The 20,606-nt window shown below is 53.9% G+C and overlaps 2 protein-coding genes across 2 annotated transcripts in view; both read left to right on the forward strand.

Annotated features, from left to right (window-relative positions):
* Positions 1–5,828, forward strand: part of LOC144502069 (ras-associating and dilute domain-containing protein-like) — a 19,172-nt gene extending 13,344 nt beyond the window's left edge. Inside the window, exon 4 of the mRNA XM_078226076.1 lies at positions 5,770–5,828. Within this exon, the coding sequence (XP_078082202.1) occupies positions 5,770–5,828 (59 nt within the window). The remainder of the gene's footprint in view (positions 1–5,769) is intronic.
* Positions 5,829–9,779: 3,951 nt separating this feature from the next.
* On the forward strand, positions 9,780–19,692 carry LOC144501992 (ras-associating and dilute domain-containing protein-like). The gene is made up of 3 exons (XM_078226012.1): positions 9,780–9,882; positions 18,108–18,247; positions 19,080–19,692. Exons 2-3 carry the CDS (start codon positions 18,123–18,125, stop codon positions 19,177–19,179), a joined length of 225 nt encoding a protein of 74 aa, XP_078082138.1. The 5' UTR covers positions 9,780–9,882; positions 18,108–18,122; the 3' UTR covers positions 19,180–19,692.
* Positions 19,693–20,606: the final 914 nt, after the last annotated feature.

Below are 20,606 nucleotides of genomic sequence, written 5' to 3' on the forward strand. Positions count from 1 at the left end.
AAGCTCCCTCTACACTGTCCCCATCAAACACTCCCAGGACAGGGACAGCACGGGGTTAGATACAGAGTAAAGCTCCCTCTACACTGTCCCCATCAAACACTCCCAGGACAGGTACAGCACAGGATTAGATACAGAGTAAAGCTCCCTCTACACTGTCCCCATCAAACACTCCCAGGACAGGGACAGCACGGGGTTAGATACAGAGTAAAGCTCCCTCTACACTGTCCCCATCAAACACTCCCAGGACAGGTACAGCACGGGGTTAGATACAGAGTGAATCTCTCCATCGGATGGATCTTAAACTGAAGTTTGTTTGCGTCATGATCAGAACATTCTAAATCTCTTTCTCTCTCTGTCTACCTCTGTCTGTCTCTCTTGTTCTCTGTCTCCTTCTCTCTGTCTCTCACTCTCTCCCTCAGTCTCTCTGTGTCTCTCTCTCTCTCTGGCTCGCCCTATCCCTCTTTCTCTCTCTCTCCCTCTTACCTTCCTTTCTCCCTCTCCCAGCTGATTTCCAGACTGTTCTGTGCCAGTCTCTCTCTCTCCTGTTTTGTGCTTCTCTCTCTGTCTCCTGCCCTGTGTTTGTCTCTCTCTGTCCTGTCCCCATGTACCACTGACTTGCTTTTCCCATTCTCTCACTTTTTTCTCTCTCATCTTCCCATTCTGTGTCTCTCTGCTTCCTTCTGTTCACAGACACAGTTAACAGGTCACCACCTCCTTGGCGTGGAGCAGCGCCCTCATTAATGTTCCGGCAGTGGCCAGTGGCAGGAACAATAGCTTTGGCCATTTGGATTCCAGTCACATCAGCAGGCCTGGAGGAATCTGGTCAGGTCACAATGTGTTCCACTCACTCTGATCGGCACAGCTGGACAACATTCCTCACCCTCGCTCTGTGCCGAGGGTGGTAGCCTGTCACTGTGCTCATGATTCCCAGAGTGTTTGCAGCAACAGGCAGAAGGGAAGTAAAGGCCGGGGGAGAGAGAAAACTGGAAGGGATGAGGAGCAAAATCAAAAGGAGAAAGGGGGAGGTAGGAAGCGACAGAGAGAAGGGAGGGAGGGAGAGAGGATGGGGGGAATGTGAGAAACAACATTTATACAAGGGAGAGGCGCAGTTCACAATGTGTTGAGCAGAGGCTGGAAGTGAAGTGAACATCAGTGAGCGATTTCCACCACAGAACAGCAAATCATTTTACTGCTTTAAAAAGAGAAAGCAGGGAAGGAATGTGAAAATAACAAAGGAGGAGAACACAGGCTTGAGGCCTGCTCCTGAGTGATCGTCTAAGCTTAAAAACATGAAGGGTTCCCCCGGCCGAGAGTTGGTCGCCAGAGGACACAGATTTCAGTTAACTGGCAAAAGGCTTCCTCTTGTGCTGTAAGACAACAATCCGTCAGTGTTCTGCCCACAGGGATTGGAACTCCAGGCATACACTGCTTCAACACTTCAGAACTCGATTCTATATACATACAATGTACTGGAAACTACACATATTAATGCACAGGGCCCCGTTCCTCACAGAAAGAACGAACATGTACATGCATTGGCCAGTTTCAGCTAAACAAAATAAATGACAGTCATTCATTGGTTCATTCCTCAGGACAATGTCTTGACTAATCAGAGTCAAGCTGCCTGGTTTAAATTTTCAAACAATGCTCGGCAGTTAACTGTCAGTCTCCATTAACTGGTGCATTCTCCATGGCAACATCCCCACCAATCAGAGTTCACTTGCCAACTAATCAGCACTCTTCTCATACAGTATAGAGTTGTTGATTCCCCTGACATTGGTTCCTTGTGATTGTTCTGATGAGTGAAAGACAAAAAGCTTCAACAAAACATCTATTTTCGGCAACACTCAAGTTCTGTGCTACCAAACAGCGAATTTAGATTTTGTTTGCTCTAAATATGAGGCAATAGCCACACTGCTTAATACAGACTTACCTTCACTGGGTTCAAACATCTGTAACCCAGATGTTTGGGAAGAACTCAGTCACATCAAGACCATTGATAGGTCTGATACCCATCCTGTTACTTAACTGAGGGGGGTTTCCCCCAGTACTGTATCCCCGTAGGAATGTCCCCAGTACTGCCCCCTGGGGGAATGCCCCCAGTACTGTCCCCCTGGGGGAATGCCCCCAGTACTATCCCCCTGGGGGAATGCCCCCAGTACTGTCCCCCGGGGGAATGTCCCCAGTACTGTCCCCCGGGGGAATGCCCCCAGTACTGTCCCCCGGGGGAATGCCCCCAGTACTGTCCCCTGGGGGAATGTCCCCAGTACTGTCCCCCCCGGGGGAATGTCCCCAGTACTGTCCCCCGGGGGAATGTCCCCAGTACTGTGCCCCGGGGGAATGCCCCCATTACTGTCCCCCGGGGGAATGTCCCCAGTACTGTCCCCCAGGGGAATGTCCCCAGTACTGTGCCCCAGGGGAATGTTCCCAGTACTGTGCCCCCTGGGGGAATGTCCCCAGTACTGTGCCCCGGGGAAATGTCCCCAGTACTGTGCCCCGGGGGAATGTCCCCAGTACTGTCCCCCGGGGGAATGTCCCCAGTACTGTACCCTGGGGGAATGTCCCCCCCCCCCCTCCCCCCATAATTATTGTCCCCCTGGCAATGTACAGTGCAATAACAGTAAGACGTTTAACAACACCGGGTTAAAGTCCAACAGGTTTATTTGGTAGCAAAAGCCACAAGCTTTCGGAGCCTTAAGCTCCTTCTTCAGGTGAGTGGGAATTCTGTTCACAAACAGGGCATATAAAGGCACAAACTCAATTTACAGAATAATGATTGGAATGCGAATACTTACAGCTAATCAAGTCTTAAAGGTACAAACAATGTGAGTGGAGAGAGCATTAAGCACAGGTTAAAGAGATGTGTATTGTCTCCAGACAGGACAGCCAGTGAGATTCTGCAAGTCCAGGCAAGCTGTGGGGATTACAGATAGTGTGACATGAACCCAATGTCCCGGTTGAGGCTGTCCCCTGGGGGAATGTCTCCAATAGTGTCACCCGGGGGATTGTCCCCCGGGGGAATGTCCCCAGTACTGTCCCCCGGGGGAATGCCCCCAGGACTGTACCCCAGGGGAATGTCCCCAGTACTGTCCCCCGGGGGAATGCCCCCAGGACTGTACCCCAGGGGAATGTCCCCAGTACTGTCCCCCGGGGGAATGCCCCCAGTACTGTACCCCAGGGGAATGTTCCCAGTACTGTCCCCCTGGGGACAGTATTGACAGACATGAACCCAGTATTGTACTATCTGTAATCCCCACAGCTTGCCTGGACTTGCAGAATTTCACTGGCTGTCCTGTCTGGAGACAATACACATCTCTTTAACCTGTGCTTAATGCTCTCTCCACCCACATTGTCTGTACCTTTAAGACTTGATTAGCTGTAAAGACTCGCATTCCAACCATTATTCTGTAAATTGAGTTTGAGTCTTTATATGCCCTGTTTGTGAACAGAACTCCCACTCACCTGACGAAGGAGCAGCGCTCTGAAAGCTAGTGGCTTTTGCTACCAAATAAACCTGTTGGACTTTAACCTGGTGTTGTTAAACTTCTTACTGTGTTCACCCCAGTCCAACGCCGGCATCTCCACATCAATGTACAGTGCCTCAGGAAGGAAGGCTGAGAAAAACCAAGTGATGGGTAAGTACTGATTATTAGTGAGGTTTAACTTTTTCTGGCATGGACAGTGTCAATCCGGTGAAGAAGTTTACCCGTACATTTTGTTTCTGGCTCCTGTCAGTTTAGCAGCAGCCAAATAGACAGAGTACAGCGAGAGCTAGACTCACCTTTGAACTTTTCTTCAATCTATAGAATGCTGAGAATGTACTCTCTTCCCAGGAACTCACATTATCAGGAATTTGTTAACTTGGGACTTCTCCAAACTGGGAAATGGAGATTTTTAACCAGGGAAAGAGGCAGCAGGAGCAGGGCGAGGAGCTCAGTAGCAGCATGTACTTTCCTGCCAGAATATCAGGCAGATTATCTCGTCAGAATATTGAAAAACAAACACCATTTGAACATCTCCACCGTCCCGTTGCCACGTAGTTGGACTCAGTGTTTGTGAATTTAGGATCGAGCTCGGGGGAGAGGTGATTGAAATCTCAATCAGACAAGTTGGAATTCTGGACATTGCTCCACACTATTGTTTAAATGGAACTGTCTTTGCCTGTTTACAGGTCGCAGATGCATTGAGACAGCGAGAGTGCACAGGTCTTGATCCATTCCTCTGTCTTCCCATCACTCTGTCTCGGTCTATATGTCTCTGTTCAGATACGCCTCTCCTTCACTCTGTGTCTCTGCCTCTATTTCTTGCTTCATCTGAGTGTCAGCTGTGCTTCAGTTAAGTATCAAATGCAGCCATTCAGGATTGGGATGAGGAATGGCAAATAACATTCGCAGACATGGACTGCAATGGCACAAGAAGGCAGCTCACCCCCACCTTCTCCAGGGCAATTAGGGACGGGCAATACATGCTGGCCCAGCCAGTGACACCCACATCCCAGGGAAGAATAAAAAACACAGGGATCAGGGAATGATCATCCCCAACAAGAGAGAATCTAACTTCCTCTCCTTGGGCATTACCATTGCTGCATCCCCCACTATCAACATCCGGCAAAATTGGTCAGCTGGGGAGGTGATGGGTTACCATTGACCAGAAACCAAACCGGACCAGCCACATAAACACAGTGGCTACAAGAGCAGGTCAGAAACTGGGAATTCTGTGGCGAGTACCTCACCCCCTGACTCCCCAGAGCCCGTCCACCATCTACAAGGTAAAAGTCAGGAGTGTGGTGGAATACTCCCCACTTGCCTGGATGGTGCAGCTCCAACAACACTCAAGAAATTTGACACCATCCAGGATAAAGCAGCTGACTTTGTTGGCAGCCCATCCACCACCTGCCATCCACTCCCTCCACTGCGGCAGCCACGTGCACTGTCTACAAGATGCACTGCAGCAAATTAGGAATGGACAATAAATGCTGACTTGTCAGTGATGGTCACATCGGTCGGAAGGTTGTAGCTTCAAATTCCACCTCAGAAACTTGAGCAGAAGAATCAGTGAGGAACAGTGAGGGAGCGCTGCACGGTGAGGGAGTGCCGCACGGTGAGGGAGCGCTGCACGGTGAGGGAGCGCCGCACGGTGAGGGAGCGCCGCACGGTGAGGGGGCACCGCACGGTGAGGGGGCGCCGCACGGTGAGGGGGCGCCGCACGGTGAGGGGGCGCCGCACGGTGAGGGGGCGCCGCACGGTGAGGGGGCGCCGCACGGTGAGGGGGCGCCGCACGGTGAGGGGGCGCCGCACAGTGAGGGGGCTCCGCACGGTGAGGGAGCACTGCACGGTGATGGGGCACTGCACGGTGATGGGGCGCTGCACGGTGAGGGAGCGCCGCACGGTGAGGGGGCGCCGCACGGTGAGGGGGCGCCGCACGGTGAGGGAGCGCTGCACGGTGAGGGAGCACTGCACGGTGATGGGGCACCGCACGGTGATGGGGCACCGCACGGTGATGGGGCACCGCACGGTGAGGGGGCGCCGCACGGTGATGGGGCACCGCACGGTGAGGGGGCGCCGCACGGTGAGGGAGCGCCGCACGGTGATGGGGCACCGCACGGTGATGGGGCACCGCACGGTGAGGGGGCGCCGCACGGTGAGGGAGCGCCGCACGGTGAGGGGGCGCCGCACGGTGGGGGGGCGCCGCACGGTCAGGGGTCGCCGCACGGTGAGTGCAGCACGTTTCAGATGAGATGTCAAATCCAGGCCCCACCAACTCTTTCAGAAAAGCAAAACATTGCAAATTTAGAGTCTGAGGAAGAATTATACGGACTCGAAACCTGAACCTGCAGAGTGTTTGCAGCATTTTCTGTTTCTGTTACCTGACCAATCTTGTCATGGACACAATGCATGAAGACTGAAGGAATTCTCCCTGACCGTAAAGCAGGTGATGTCGTCATTATCACTTTGCTGTTTGGGGGATCTTGCTGTGTACAAATTGTCTGCGGCATTTCCTGCATTGCAACAGTCGAAATGACTTCATTGGCAGTAAAGTGCTTTTGGGATGACCTGGGTCATGTAAGGTGCTATATAAATGCAACACTTTCTCTTATCCTGTTGCTTAATGTGTATCTCCCTCGGTGTGTTTGTGTCAATCTCCCTGGGAATGTCCAGATCAATGTCTCTCCTTGATTTTCCCTTCATTTCCCTGTTTTTCTGCCTATGTTTCTATCATCTTTCCGCTTCTGTGCGTCACTTATCCTGGTCCACAGCAAATGCCGAGAGGCAGTGCAGTGTACTGTTCCAGTGCTGAGAGGCAGTGCAGTGCACTGTCCCAGTGCTGAGAGGCAGTGCAGTGTACTGTCCCAGTGCTGAGAGGCAGTGCAGTGTACTGTCCCAGTGCTGAGACGCAGTGCAGTGTACCGTCCCAGTGCTGAGAGGCAGCGCAGTGTACTGCCCTAGTGCTGAGAGGCAGCGCAGTGTACTGTCCCAGTGCTGAGAGGCAGTGCACTGTCCCAGTGCTGAGAGGCAGTGCAGTGTACTGTCCCAGTACCGAGAGGCAGCACAGTGTACTGTCCCAGTGCTGTGAGGCAGTGCAGTGTACTGTCCCAGTGCTGAGAGGCAGTGCAGTGTACTGTCCCAGTGCTGAGAGGCAGTGCAGTGTACTGTCCCAGTGCTGAGAGGCAGTGCAGTGCACTGTCCCAGTGCTGAGAGGCAGTGCAGTGTACAGTCCCAGTGCTGAGAGGCAGTGCAGTGTACTGTCCCAGTGCTGAGATGCAGTGCAGTGTACTGTCCCAGTGCTGAGAGGCAGCGCAGTGTACTGCCCCAGTGCTGAGAGGCAGCGCAGTGTACTGTCCCAGTGCTGAGAGGCAGTGCAGTGTCCCAGTGCTGAGAGGCAGTGCAGTGTACTGTCCCAGTACCGAGAGGCAGCGCAGTGTACTGCCCCAGTGCCGAGAGGCAGCGCAGTGTACTGTCCCAGTACCGAGAGGCAGCACAGTGTACTGCCCCAGTGCTGAGAGGCAGCGCGGTGTACTGTCCTCGTGCTGAGAGGCAGCGCAGAGCACTGTCCCAGTGCTGAGAGGCAGCGCAGAGCACTGTCCCAGTGCTGAGAGGCAGTGCAGAGCACTGTCCCAGTGCTGAGAGGCAGTGCAGAGCACTGTCCCAGTGCTGAGAGATAGCGCAGTGTACTGTCCCAGCTGAGAGGCAGTGCAGTGTACTGCCCCAGTGCTGAGAGGCAGTGCACTGTCCCAGTGCTGAGAGGCAGCGCAGTGTACTGTCCCAGTACCGAGAGGCAGCACAGTGTACTGTCCCAGTGTTGAGAGGCAGTGCAGTGTACTGTCCCAGTGTTGAGAGGCAGTGCAGTGTACTGTCCCAGTGCCAAGAGGCAGCGCAGTGTACTGTTCCAGTGCTGAGAGGCAGTGCAGTGTACTGTCCCAGTGCTGAGAGGCAGCGCAGTGTACTGTCCCAGTGCCAAGAGGCAGCGCAGTGTACTGTCCCAGTGCCAAGAGGCAGCGCAGTGTACTGTTCCAGTGTTGAGAGGCAGCGCAGTGTACTGTCCCAGTGTTGAGAGGCAGTGCAGTGTACTGTCCCAGTGCCAAGAGGCAGCGCAGTGTACTGTTCCAGTGCTGAGAGGCAGTGCAGTGTACTGCCCCAGTGCTGAGAGGCAGTGCAGAGCACTGTTCCAGTACTTAGAGGCAGTGGAGAGCACTGTCCCAGTGCTGAGAGATAGCGCAGTGTACTGTCCCAGCTGAGAGGCAGTGCAGTGTACTGTCCCAGTGCTGAGAGGCAGCACAGTGTACTGTCCCAGTACCGAGAGGCAGCACAGTGTACTGTCCCAGTACCGAGAGGCAGCACAGAGCACTGTCCCAGTGCTGAGAGACAGTGCAGAGCACTGTCCCAGTGCTGAGAGGCAGTGCAGAGCACTGTCCCAGTGCTGAGAGGTAGCGCAGTGTACTGTCCCAGCTGAGAGGCAGTGCAGTGTACTGTCCCAGTGCTGAGAGGTAGCGCAGAGCACTGTCCCAGTGCTGAGAGGCATCGCAGTGTACTGTCCCAATGCTGAGAGACAGCGCAATGTACTGTTCCAGTGCTGAGAGGCATCGCAGTGTACTGTCCCAGTGCTGAGAGGCAGCGCAGTGTACTGTCCCAGTGCCGAGAGGCAGTGCAGTGTACTGTCCCAGTGCTGAGAGGCATCGCAGTGTACTGTCCCAGTGCTGTGAGGCAGTGCAGAGCACTGTCCCAGTGCTGAGAGGCAGCGCAGAGCACTGTCCCAGTGCTGTGTGGCAGTGCAGAGCACAGTCCCAGTGCTGAGAGGCAGTGCAGAGCACTGTCCCAATGCTGAGAGGCATCGCAGTGTACTGTCCCAGTGCTGTGAGGCAGTGCAGAGCACTGTCCCAGTGCTGAGAGGCAGCGCAGAGCACTGTCCCAGTGCTGAGTGGCAGTGCAGAGCACTGTCCCAGTGCTGAGAGGTAGCGCAGTGTACTGTCCCAGCTGAGAGGCAGTGCAGTGTACTGCCCAATGCTGAGAGGCAGTGCAGAGCACTGTCCCAGTGCTGAGAGGCAGTGCAGAGCACTGTCCCAGTGCTGAGAGGTAGCGCAGTGTACTGTCCCAGCTGAGAGGCAGTGCAGTGTACTGCCCAATGCTGAGAGGCAGCGCAGTGTACTGTTCCAGTGCTGAGAGGCATCGCAGTGTACTGTCCCAGTGCTGTGAGGCAGCGCAGTGTACTGAACCAGTGCCGAGAGGCAGCGCAGTGTACTGTCCCAGTGCTGAAAGGCATCGCAGTGTACTGTCCCAGTGCTGAGAGGCAGCGCAGTGTCCTGTCCCAGTGCTGAGAGAAGTGTACTGCCCAGTGCTATGAGGCAGTGCAGTGTACTGTCCCAGTGCTGAGAGGCAGTGCAGTGTACTGTCCCAGTGCTGAGAGAAGTGTACTGCCCAGTGCTATGAGGCAGTGCAGTGTACTGTCCCAGTGCTGAGAGGCAGTGCAGTGTACTGTCCCAGTGCTGAGAGGCAGCGCAGTGTCCTGTCCCAGTGCTGAGAGAAGTGTACTGCCAAGTGCTATGAGGCAGTGCAATGTACTGTCCCAGTGCTGAGAGGCAGTGCAGTGTACTGTCCCAGTGCTGAGAGGCAGCGCAGTGTCCTGTCCCAGTGCTGAGAGAAGTGTACTGCCAAGTGCTATGAGGCAGTGCAGTGTACTGTCCCAGTGCTGAGAGGCAGTGCAGTGTACTGTCCCAGTGCTGAGAGGCAGCACAGTGTACTGTCCCAGTGCTGAGAGACAGTGCAGTGTACTGTCCCAGTGCTGAGAGGCAGTGCAGTGTACTGTCCCAGTGCTGAGTGGCAGCGCAGTGTACTGTCCCAGTGCTGAGAGGCAGCGCAGTGTACTGTCCCAGTGCTGAGAGGCAGCGCAGTGTACTGTCCCAGTGCTGAGATGCAGCGCAGTGTACTGTCCCAGTGCTGAGTGGCAGCGCAGTGTCCTGTCCCAGTGCTGAGAGGCATCGCAGTGTACTGTCCCAGTGCTGAGAGGCAGCGCAGTGTACTGTCCCAGTGCTGAGTGGCAGCGCAGTGTACTGTCCCAGTGCTGAGAGGCATCGCAGTGTACTGTCCCAGTGCTGAGAGGCAGTGCAGTGTACTGTCCCTGTGCTGAGAGGCAGCGCGGTGTACTGTCCCAGTGCTGAGAGGCAGCGCTGTGTACTGTCCCAGTGCTGAGAGGCAGCACAGTGTACTGTCCCATTGCTGAGAGGCAGCACGATGTACTGTCCCAATATCAATGGTTAGATTGACTTTCACCCTGCTCTTTCCTCTAGATGATTGCAATCGTGAGAAGAGCGAGGCTGATGATGAGATCTTCACTGTCGAGTTAGAAAGAGGGCCTCATGGTCTGGGTCTGGCCTTAGTGGATGGACTGGTGAGAACAGCACATTGCTACAAAACTTACTCTTCCCAATTAACCAACCCAATACTCACCATAAACTACACGCCCAACTGTATATCCCAAACTCAAACCGGGTTCAAGTCACTCACTGTGTAACTGTACAGAGTCACTGTTTATTCAGGGTAAGGATCACTCACTGTGTAACTATACAGATGACGTGGAGATGCTGGCGTTGGACTGGGGTAAACACAGTAAGAAGTCTAACACCAGGTTAAAGTCCAACAGGTTTATTTGGTAGCAAAAGCCACAAGCTTTCGGAGCGCTGCTCCTTCGTCAGGTAAGTGGGAGTTAGAAACATAGAAACATAGAAAACTACAGCACAAAACAGGCCCTTCGGCCCCACAAGTTGTGCTGAACCGATCCCTACCTTTTAGGCCTACCTATAACCCTCCATCCTATTAAGTCCCATGTACTCATCCAGGAGTCTCTTAAAAGACCCTATTGAGTTCGCCTCCACCACCACTGACGGCAGCCGATTCCACTCGCCCACCACCCTCTGTGTGAAAAACTTCCCCCTAACATTTCCCCGTACCTACCCCCCAGCACCTTAAACCTGTGTCCTCTCGTAGCAGCCATTTCCACCCTGGGAAAAAGCCTCTGAGAGTCCACCCGGTCTATGCCTCTCAACATCTTATATACCTCTATTAGGCCTCCTCTCATCCTACGTCTCTCCAAGGAGAAAAGACCGAGCTCCCTCAGTCTATCCTCATAAGGCATGCCACTCTATCCAGGCAACATCCTTGTAAATCTCCTCTGCACCCTTTCAATCTTTTCCACATCCTTCCTGTAATGAGGCGACCAGAACTGAGCACAGTACTCCAAGTGGGGTCTGACGAGGGTCTTATATAGCTGCATCATTATCCCCGGACTCCTAAACTCAAATGGGGCATATAAAGACACAAACTCAATTTACCAAATAATGATTGGAATGCGAGCCTTTACAGGTAATCAAGTCTTAAAGGTACAGACAATGTGAGTGGAGAGAGGGTTAAGCACAAGTTAAACCTAACCTGTGCATCTTTAAAGTGTGGGAGGAAACCGGAGCATCCGGGGGAAACCCACACAGACAGTGACCCGAGTCTTTGGCTTCTCGTGTTATCCTAGGTCTGCACCTTGCATCCCTGTCGTTTAATTGGAGCCCCTGCTCCTTACTCTTTTCTCTACTAAACAGGACCTTTTCCAAATTCCTGTTACTTCCCTTTAACTGGAAGGTCTCCGAACCTCTGTTTGGTTTTGGGACCTTTCAGTTCTTTAGTTTGGGGCCTGTAATCTTCCTTCATGTCAGGCTCGTGTGAGACTTAAACCGTTCCCTGCACCTCGGAGCATAATCACTAACTGAACCTCAAACTGCTTTCTGTTCTCCAGTGGCCTCTGTGTTGCTAAGCAACAGCCCAGTTTTTTATACCTTGTGTTTGCTTTCGAGTTGTAAAACCATATTAAAGATACAGACATTTTTTAAAAGTGAAACTACACTCCAGTTTCCTGAATACTCAACTGCAGAGATATATATATTCAGCTTAAACGTAAAGCTAAAACATGAACTTAAGGCTATACCTTATTCCTAACAAGATATTTATCCTATTCCTTTTTGGAAGTTCCAATTGAATCTGCCTCCACCACACTTTTGAGTCGTGCATTCCAGGTTCTAACCACTCACGACGTGAAAAGCTTTTTCTTCATGTCGACATTGCTTCTTTTGCCAATCACCTCAAATCAGTGTCCTCTGATTCTAAACCCTTCCATCAAAAAGGACATAAGAACATTAGAAATGGGAGCAGGAGTAGGCCATTCAGCCCTTCAAGCCTGATCCAACATTCATGGCTAATCTATTCCAGCACCATTTTCCTGCATTTTTCCCATATCCATCTTGATGTTTTTAACACGCAGAAACCAATCGATCTCCGTCCTGAACATACTCAATGACTGAGTCTCCACACCTCTCTCATGCAGAGAATTCCAGACTCGCCACTACCTGAGTGAAGAAATTCCTCCTCATCTCAGTCCTAAATGGCCTGTCCATATTCCAAAAATGTGTCACTCCGGTCCTGGATCCTGCAGCCAGGGGGAACATCCTTCCAGCTTCTACCTAATCGGCCCACTTCTCCTTTCACTGCTCTCTGCCAAGGGAAGATGTTTGGATTGCCTTTTATGTTCACAACACGGGAAGTTTGACAGCCAGTTTGTTCACAGCAAGTTTGCAGAAACAGCAATGTGATAATGTGCAGATAAACTGCCTCAGTGGTGTACGGTGAGGGGTGACTATTGTCAGCACTCTGGGAAACTCCTGCACTCTCCTTCCAAATCATGGCTCTTGGATCTTTTTGTCCGACGAACAGATTAGAGTGACTCTCATTTCAACGTCACAACAGCACCTCAGCAACAACACTGTACACTGGGAGCGTGCACCTTGATTGGTCAGCTTTCTGGACTGGCACTTGAGCCCACACTGAGGTGACTGAGCTGCCAGCTGAGTGGTTGGTCTGTTTTTGCCAGTTTGAATACTGGCTGGACAGCGCTGAGATCCAGCAGAGAGGGTGAGGTGAGGCAGCCTGGGACCTCCGCCCGGGAGGGGACAGAAAACAACAACTCCTATCAGAGTTGGCTCATACTGCAGCTCCGGAAGGTTCCAGAGAGTGAATTCTAATTTTGATCTGACAGCCAGGCTCTTATCTCATTTCCTGGAAATTTCATTCCAAATTGGAGAGAAGGTGACAGCAAATTCCCTCCCAAAGCTGCCCTTCCCACATCGGGGAGGGGGCACGGGGGGAGGGGGGGGGGCACTGAGCCCGGGGAGGGGGCACGGGGGAGGGCACCGAGCCCAGGGAGGAGGCACGGGGGGGGGGGCACCGAGCCCAGGGAGGGGGCACGGGGGGGAGGGGGGCTGCACACCGAGCCCAGGGAGGGGGCACGGGGGTGGGGCACCGAGCCCGGGGAGGGGGCACCGAGCCCGGGGAGGGGGCACGGGGGGGGCACCGAGTCCGGGGAGGGGGCACGGGGGGTGGGGCACCGAGCCCGGGGAGGGGGCACGGGGGGGGGGCACGGAGTCCGGGGAGGGGGCACGGGGGGTGGGCACCGAGCCCGGGGAGGGGGCACCGGGGGGGGGGGGGGGCACTGAGCCCGGGGAGGGGGGACACTGAGCCCGGGGAGAGGGCACGGGGGGTGGGGCACCGTGCCCGGGGAGGAGGCACGGGGTGGGGGGGGGCACTGAGCCTGGGGAGGGGGGACACTGAGCCCGGGGGGGGCTGGACAGGACACCGAGCCCGGGGAGGGGTGGGGAACAAGTCCGGGTAGGGGGCACAGGGGGGCAGCGAGCCTGGGGAGGGGGCACGGGGGGGGCACCGAGCCCGGGGGGGAGAGGGGGCGGGGGGGCTGGGGCAGGGGAGTGGGGTGGGGTAGGCACCGAGCCCGGGGAGGGGGCATGGGGAGGGGGTGGGGGAGCATGGGCTGTGCACCACTGCCAGTATTCCTGGAGATTTCATCCTGCCCATACCCCCCTCACCCCGATCCCCTCAACCCTCGCTGCCCCCTCACCTTCCCACAGCCACGCCCCCTCACATTCCCCCTGCACCCCCTCACACCCCCACCCGTGGCCCCTGTTCCTCCACTCCTTCCTTCCCCCTCACTTTCCCCCCCTCACATTCTGCCTCATCCTCCATCACTCCCCAACCCCGCATTCCCCCCTTACACTTGCTGACTGCTTTTACTCTCTCCCCCCAACACCTCCTCACTCCCCCTCAGCCCCCCACGATTCCCCCGCATTGCTCTGCCCCCCCCAATCCCTGTCACTTCACCCTCTCCCACTCTGTTGCTGACTGACAGATATCTCTATCCCTCTGAAGTTCTGCCTTCCCCCTGTTAATAAACAGTCTACGGATTGTCCATCCAACAGCATTGCGCACGTCTGGGATTTTTATCATCAATAAACTAAGGAATAATAGAACACAGAGTTTTGGAGTTTATCTGTGGGTTTGCTCCCAGCAGTGACGTAATTCCTGGAAACATCAGGGGTGGGATTGTAGGGCTGGGGGGGAGACGGTGTGCGGGGAGGGGGGTGTGTGTGTGGGGGTGCGTGTGGGGAAGGGGATTGTGTGGGGAGGGGAGTGTGGGGGAGGGGATTGTGTGGGGAGGGGGAGGAGGATGCGTGTGTGGAAGGGGAGTGTGGGGGAGGGGGATGTGTATGTGGGGATGCGTGTGGGGGAGGGGAGTGTGTGGGGAGGGGGATGTGCGTGTGCGGGGAAGTGTGGGGGAAGGGGTGTGTGTGGGGGAGGGGAGTGTGTGGGGGAGGGGGATGTGTGTGTGGGGGTGCGTGTGGGGGAGGGGAGTGTGTGGGGGAGGGGCATGTGTGTCTGGGGGTGCATGTGGGGGAGGGGAGTGTGTATGTGGGGGTGTGTGTGGGGGAGGGGGATGTGTGTGGGGGAGGGGGATGTGTGTGTGGGGGTGCATGTGGGGGAGGGAGAGTGTGTGGGGGAGGGGTATGTGTGTGTGGGGGTGCATGTGGGGGAGGGGAGTGTGTGGGGGAGGGGGAGGGGTGTGTGTGTTGTTAAATTCGAACCCCATAAGCGGCGATGTTTAAAAGACATTTGAACTCATTCAGTGTCATTGAGCAGATTCAGAACGAGAGTTCAGATTGGATCCAGACTTAATTCCTGACCGGTTTCATTTAGATAGCGCCTTTGACCAGCTGAGGATGTCCCAAACTGCTTTGCAACCAATCAAGAGTAGTTGCTATTCTAATATAGAAATGTGGCGGCAATGTATGCAGAGCAAGATCCCACAAACAGCGCTGTGCTATTGAACTGATAATCTGTTTTAATGATGTTGGAAGAGTCAGGAATATTGGCCAGTACACCAGGGAGAATTCCTGCTTTTCTCCCGATGGTGGCTGTGGGAATTTTTCTCTCCACCTGTGAGGGTCTCAGTTTAAAGTTTCTAGAAAGCTGACATGTCGACACCAGGCTCCCTGCTCACTCAGTCCGGGATCTGCGGAGATCCCGGGAAAGTAGACAGTAACACGGGGAATGCGTTGTGTTGGGAGTGAGTGATGGAATGGGACATTCTATTCATGTCGGTTTTAGTGTATCCGCCCTTGGCCTGTGAGCGGGTTTTCCATTCTGAATTGGAGGAAGTTGTTACCCTGGCAACATTCCGATTTGGAGTTCTGTTCTGGAAGCTGCATTCTCCTGGTGATTTATAAACGATATCCTGGCTCAGGGAGCTTGTCCTGACACTGGGGCCTCCTCGCTGGGGGGGGGTGGGTGAGAAGCTGGTGCGGTGGGGAAACAGGCCTGAGGCTGAGGTTAATGTTTCCACACAAACAGGTGCAGCTTGGAGACATCCTGAACAGTTCGCAGAAACCGGCTGGGGAAGATTCTGCCCGACTCAGTAAACATCTTTTGTCCTGACAAACTCTGAGCTGTTTTTCGTGTCCTCAGTGTTGCTCTTTAAAGGGGCAATGGGGCAAAGGTTAATAAGCGTCTGAATGTGGAGCTGGAATCTGGGCCACAGACTCCATGTTTAAACAGCAGAGACATTGCTGACACCCCTATCCCCCCTCCCCTCACCCCCTTCCCTCAGCCCTCCCATCGCCCCCTATCCCCTCACCCCCAACCCACACCACTGCTGCTCGCCTCCTCCCACCGTCCCTGCCCTCTCCTCTCCCTCTCCCGTTTCCCCTATCTCTGTCCCACTCCCCTATCTTGTCCCGCTCCCCTCTCTCTCGCTCCCCTATCTCTCTCCCGCTCCCCTATCTCTTTCCCTTTCCCTTATCTCTCACCCACTCCCCTATCTCTGTCCCACTCCCCTGTCTCTGTCCCATTCCCCTATCTCTCTCCTGCTCCCCTATCTCTCTCCCACTCCCCTATCTGGAAAGGCGGCGGCTAAGAGGGGATCTTATTGAAACATATAAGATGATTAGAGGTTTAGATAGGGTGGATAGTGATAGCCTTTTTCCTCTGATGGAGAAATCCAGCACGAGGGGGCATGGCTTTAAATTGAGGGGGGGTAGTTATAGAACCGATGTCAGGGGTAGGTTCTTTACCCAGAGGGTGGTGAGGGATTGGAATGCCCTGCCAGCATCAGTAGTAAATGCGCCTAGTTTGGGGGCGTTTAAGAGATCCGTAGATAGGTTCATGGACGAAAAGAAATTGGTTTAGGTTGGAGGGTCACAGTTTTTTTTTTTAACTGGTCGGTGCAACATCGTGGGCCGAAGGGCCTGTTCTGCGCTGTAATGTTCTATGTTCTATGTTCTATCTCTCCCCCATTCCTCTATCTCTCTCCCGCTCCCCTGTCCTCTCCTGCTCCATTGTCTCTCTCCCGCTCCCCTGTCACTCTCCCGCTCCCCTGTCTCTCTCCCGTTCCCCTGTCTCTCTCATGCTCCCCTGTCTCTCCCCCGTTCCCCTAACTCTCCCCATTCCCCTATCTCTCCCCCATTCCTCTAACTCTCTCTCCACTCTCCTATCTCTCTCCCCGCTCCCCTATCTCTCCCGCTCCCATGTCTCTCCCCCATTCCCCGATCTCTCCACCATTCCTCTAACTCTCTCTCCCGCTCCCCTATCTCTCCCGCTCCCCTATCTCTCCCCTGTTCCCCTATCTCCCCCCTGTTCCCCTATCTCTGTCCCACTCCCCTATCTCTCCCCTGTTCCCCTATCTCTCCCCAATTCCCCTATCTCTCCCCCATTCCCCTTTCTCTCCACTGTTCCCCTATCTCTCTCCCACTCCCCTATCTCTGCCCCACTCCCATCAAACACGATATGGGAGATTCGGCAGGTAGATGGGGAACAATGTCTGTGGGAGGGGTGCTCCCCTGTTTCTCTGGTGAGCACGGAGCCCGGACATGAAGCTGAGTCCAAACTAAGTGGGCTCATAATCAGCTGACAGGGAATGAGCTCACTTCCTGCTGCACGGCCTCTTTCATTGGCATTTCCTGTGATACAAAGTCTGTGGCTTGTACCCAGATTGGATTGGATTTTAGTTCCTGAAGGCGGGTGATGATGTAACCGATGTCCTTTGACAAGAGCTTGGGACAGGATGTCTGGAGGAAGAGACTGGGAGAGGGAAGAGTGCACACCATCCAACCCAGTAACTGTCATCAAGCATGTCGAGTGCAGCTTCAACTCTACCCCTCATCCAAGGTCACTGCCTGTAAACTGAAGCGCTGAGTACTGGGGACCCAGCAAACGCATGTCTGACTGTACCGGACTGCACAGTGTCTGTCTGTACCACACTACACTGTCCCGCAGTGTGTCTGACTGTACCGCACTGTATCATACTGCACAGCGTCTAACTGTACTGAGCTACACCATCCCACAGTGTGTCTGACTGTACTGGACTGTACCGTACTGCACAAAGCAAAGTTAAAGTTTATTTATTAGTCACAAGTAAGGCTTACATTAACACTGCAATGAAGTTACTGTGAAATTCCCCGAGTCGCCACACTCCAGCACCTGTTCGGATCAATGCACCCTAACCAGCACGTCTTTCAGAATGTGGGAGGAAACCGGAGCACCCGGAGGAAACCCACACAGACACGGGGAAAACGTGCAGACTCCGCACAGACAGTGACCCAAGCCGGGAATCGAAACCGGGTCCCTGGCGCTGTGAGGCAGCAGTGCTGACCACTGTGTCACCGTGCTACACAATATCTGTCTGTACTAAACTGTCCCACAGTGTGTCTGACTGTACTGGACTGTATCGCACTGCACAGTGTCTGACTGTACTGTGCTGCTACACCATCCCGCAGTGTGTCCAATTGTACCAGACAGTATCATGTCCCACTATGTCCGACTGTACTACACTACACCGTTCTGCAGCGTGTCAGACTGTGCCAGACAATACTGTCCCGCCATGTGTACATGAGATTGTACCGCCTGCAGTGTATCTGTGCCAGTCTGTACCACCCTGCAGTGTGTCTGACTGTACCATCCTGTGATTTGTTTGCCTGCACCAGACTATTGTTCTGCAGCCTGTCTAACTATAGGACTGTTCCTTCTCATTGCGTTTCCGACTGTGCCGTCCCACAGCGGGTCAAACTGTACAGGACAGTATCACCCTGCAATGTGTCCAACCACCGGACTGTATAATTCCAGAGAATATTGGACTACACTGTCACATGGAATGTCCAATTGTGCCAACAAGGATGTTTACATTGATAAATAATTTGAGAAATGCAATATTTTGAAGAGTGAATACTGTATTTTCAGAGAACACCGTTAAATATGAATGGGATTTACATTAAGTCGCTGGTTCCGGAGTCTCCAGCTGCTGGCTGTGAGAGGCTGAATCTGGGTGATCGTATCCTGGCTGTGAATGGAACCAGTCTGGTGGGGCTGGATTACCAGAGGTTAGTGCTTCATGGAATGTGGTGGGGGAGGGGGGTGTTTCATTTGCAGCTAAATCCTATCATAATGTAATGGAAGATTCCCAGGATACGGGATTCCCTCAGCGTTACTGGGGTGACAGTCTCCACCTCCGCTGAGTAGATGTGGGAGGAATATTGACCGGATTTGGGGACGAGCGGTGAGGAAGACCTGGAGATTATCAGGCAGTAACCTGTTCCCACACACCAGTTGATCTCTCCATTCACTGACTCTCTGACAGGATAATTATTTTCATTGCGGAATGCAATAGGAATCTTCAGCCAGAGCCAGGACAGCCCGTTTCCCTCTTCATAACATCTCAACACCAACCTTCGCTCTTCTACTGAGGAAACCCTCATCATCACCTTTTGTTACTTCCAGATTCATCTATTCCAATACTCCCCCAGCCGACCTAACAGCTACCCCCATCTCGAAACATCAACACATCCAAAATTCTGCTGGACAGTATCGAGGGAGCTTTACTCTGTATCTAACCCCGTGCTGTCCCTGTCCTGGGAGTGTTTGATGGGGACAGTGTAGAGGGAGCTTTACTCTGTATCTAACCCCGTGTTGTACCTGTCCTGGGAGAGTTTGATGGGGACAGTGTAGAGGGAGCTTTACTCTGTATCTAACCCCGTGTTGTACCTGTCCTGGGAGTGTTTGATGGGGGCAGTGTAGACGGAGCTTTACTCTGTATCTAATCCTGTGCTGTACCTGTCCTGGGAGAGTTTGATGGGGACAGTGTAGAGGGAGTGAGACAGGGTGGTGATTCTGAGTTTATTTCACATTGACATTCCTCTTTCGTTGTGAATTTAGAGGCCGAGAACTTCTCAGATCTTCAGGGAACAAGCTATGGCTCCTGGTGGCAAGATCCGATTCACAGATGGCAACGAAAGTGTTAACATCAAGCCATTAGCCTGAGCAAGAGCAGAGACGGTAAATGTTAAAGGCAGTGAGGTGGCAGTGAGAGGGTCAGCGTGGACCCTGAGGCCACACACAAATGTTTATGAGATTGCTTTATAAATACATATTTCTATTATTTAAGTCCAGTTGTGCTATTTAATTGGGGGAAACGCTGTTATGTTGGTTAATGTCAGCACCCGCTCCCATGTTACTGCGCGTGTGTGTGTGTGTGTGTGTGTGTGTGTGTGTGTTGTTGCCATGACAGTGCGTGGTTGCTCTGAAATGGCTGTGTGACAGGCCTCCCATTCTGGATCTGGGCTCTGACACGGTTTGAGGCGAGTTCCCCGGGATTCCTGATCAGAGGGTATTCCACGGCAATGATGTCTTTGGCAGGTTTCGAACCAATGCCTGTCAGAAAGCCAGTGATTATCTGATACAGAGAGGCAGAGTACCCCCTCCCCCTCCATTCCCCCCACCCACACCGGCTCCCAGTACCCCCTCCCCCTCCATTCCCCCCACCCACACCGGCTCCCAGTACCCCCTCCCCCTCCATTCCCCCCACCCACACCAGCTCCCAGTACCCCCTCCCCCTCCATTCCCTGACCCACACCGGCTCCCCCTCCATCTCCCCCTCCATTCCCCTACCCACACCGGCTCTCCCTCCCCCCTCCCCCTCCATTCCCCCACCCACACCGGCTCTCCCTCCCCCTGCATTCCCCCCCCGCCCCAACCCACACCGGCTCCCCCTCCCCCTCCATTCCCCCCACCCACATCGGCTCCCAGTACCCCCACCCCTCCTGACATCCCCACAGGATTTCCTGCTGCTGCCAGTTACCTCTCCCCCCACTTGGCCCCGTTATTAACCCTCCCTCCTCCCCCCAATAGCTCCCGTTATCCCCCCCCGCCCTCCACTGGCTGCTGTTAACCTCCACCACCCCTTCCCTCCTGCTCCTGTTATCTGCCCCCCCCCCCCTCTGTTGGGCCCCGGTATCCGCCCGAGCTGAGGGGAGGCTGATATGATCAGAGTGAGATGCTGAATGTTGAGTGGAACTGCGCAGAGTCAGTGTGACAGTTTGTTCGTTGGGGAGCTGTTACAGTCTCTGCTTCCTCAGCGTTTAAAGTTGATGTTTATTTTACTTTGTTTCAGACATTTGCTACTGACTGTTATTGATCTTGTTGATGTTTAACACAGACACAGTATTCGGACAATCCAGTGTCCCTGTTCTCCACATATCGAATAAAGTGCTATTGTCACATTGCCGGGTCTCTGTTCCTCACTCCCCCTGGATCCTGCACACAGACAGTCCCGGGTGTACCTGGGTCCCACACAAACCTTCATTATCCTTTGGAACTTTGCTCAAACTCTGAATCCAGGGCAGTTTCCATGGTAACTGCTATTATGGGCTAGAATCTGATGACTTCACACTCAGAATTTCCAGA

The sequence above is a fragment of the Mustelus asterias genome, chromosome 12 (genome assembly GCF_964213995.1).
Source record: "Mustelus asterias chromosome 12, sMusAst1.hap1.1, whole genome shotgun sequence".
NCBI classification, from domain to species: Eukaryota; Metazoa; Chordata; class Chondrichthyes; order Carcharhiniformes; family Triakidae; genus Mustelus; species Mustelus asterias.

Bases quoted from the DNA above. Each gene is read 5' to 3' on its own strand.
- LOC144501992 (XM_078226012.1), top strand. From the start codon at position 18,123: ATGAATGGGATTTACATTAAGTCGCTGGTTCCGGAGTCTCCAGCTGCT. The intron at 18,248-19,079 runs GTTAGTGCTTCA...TTGTGAATTTAG, and splicing joins GTGGGGCTGGATTACCAGAG to AGGCCGAGAACTTCTCAGAT.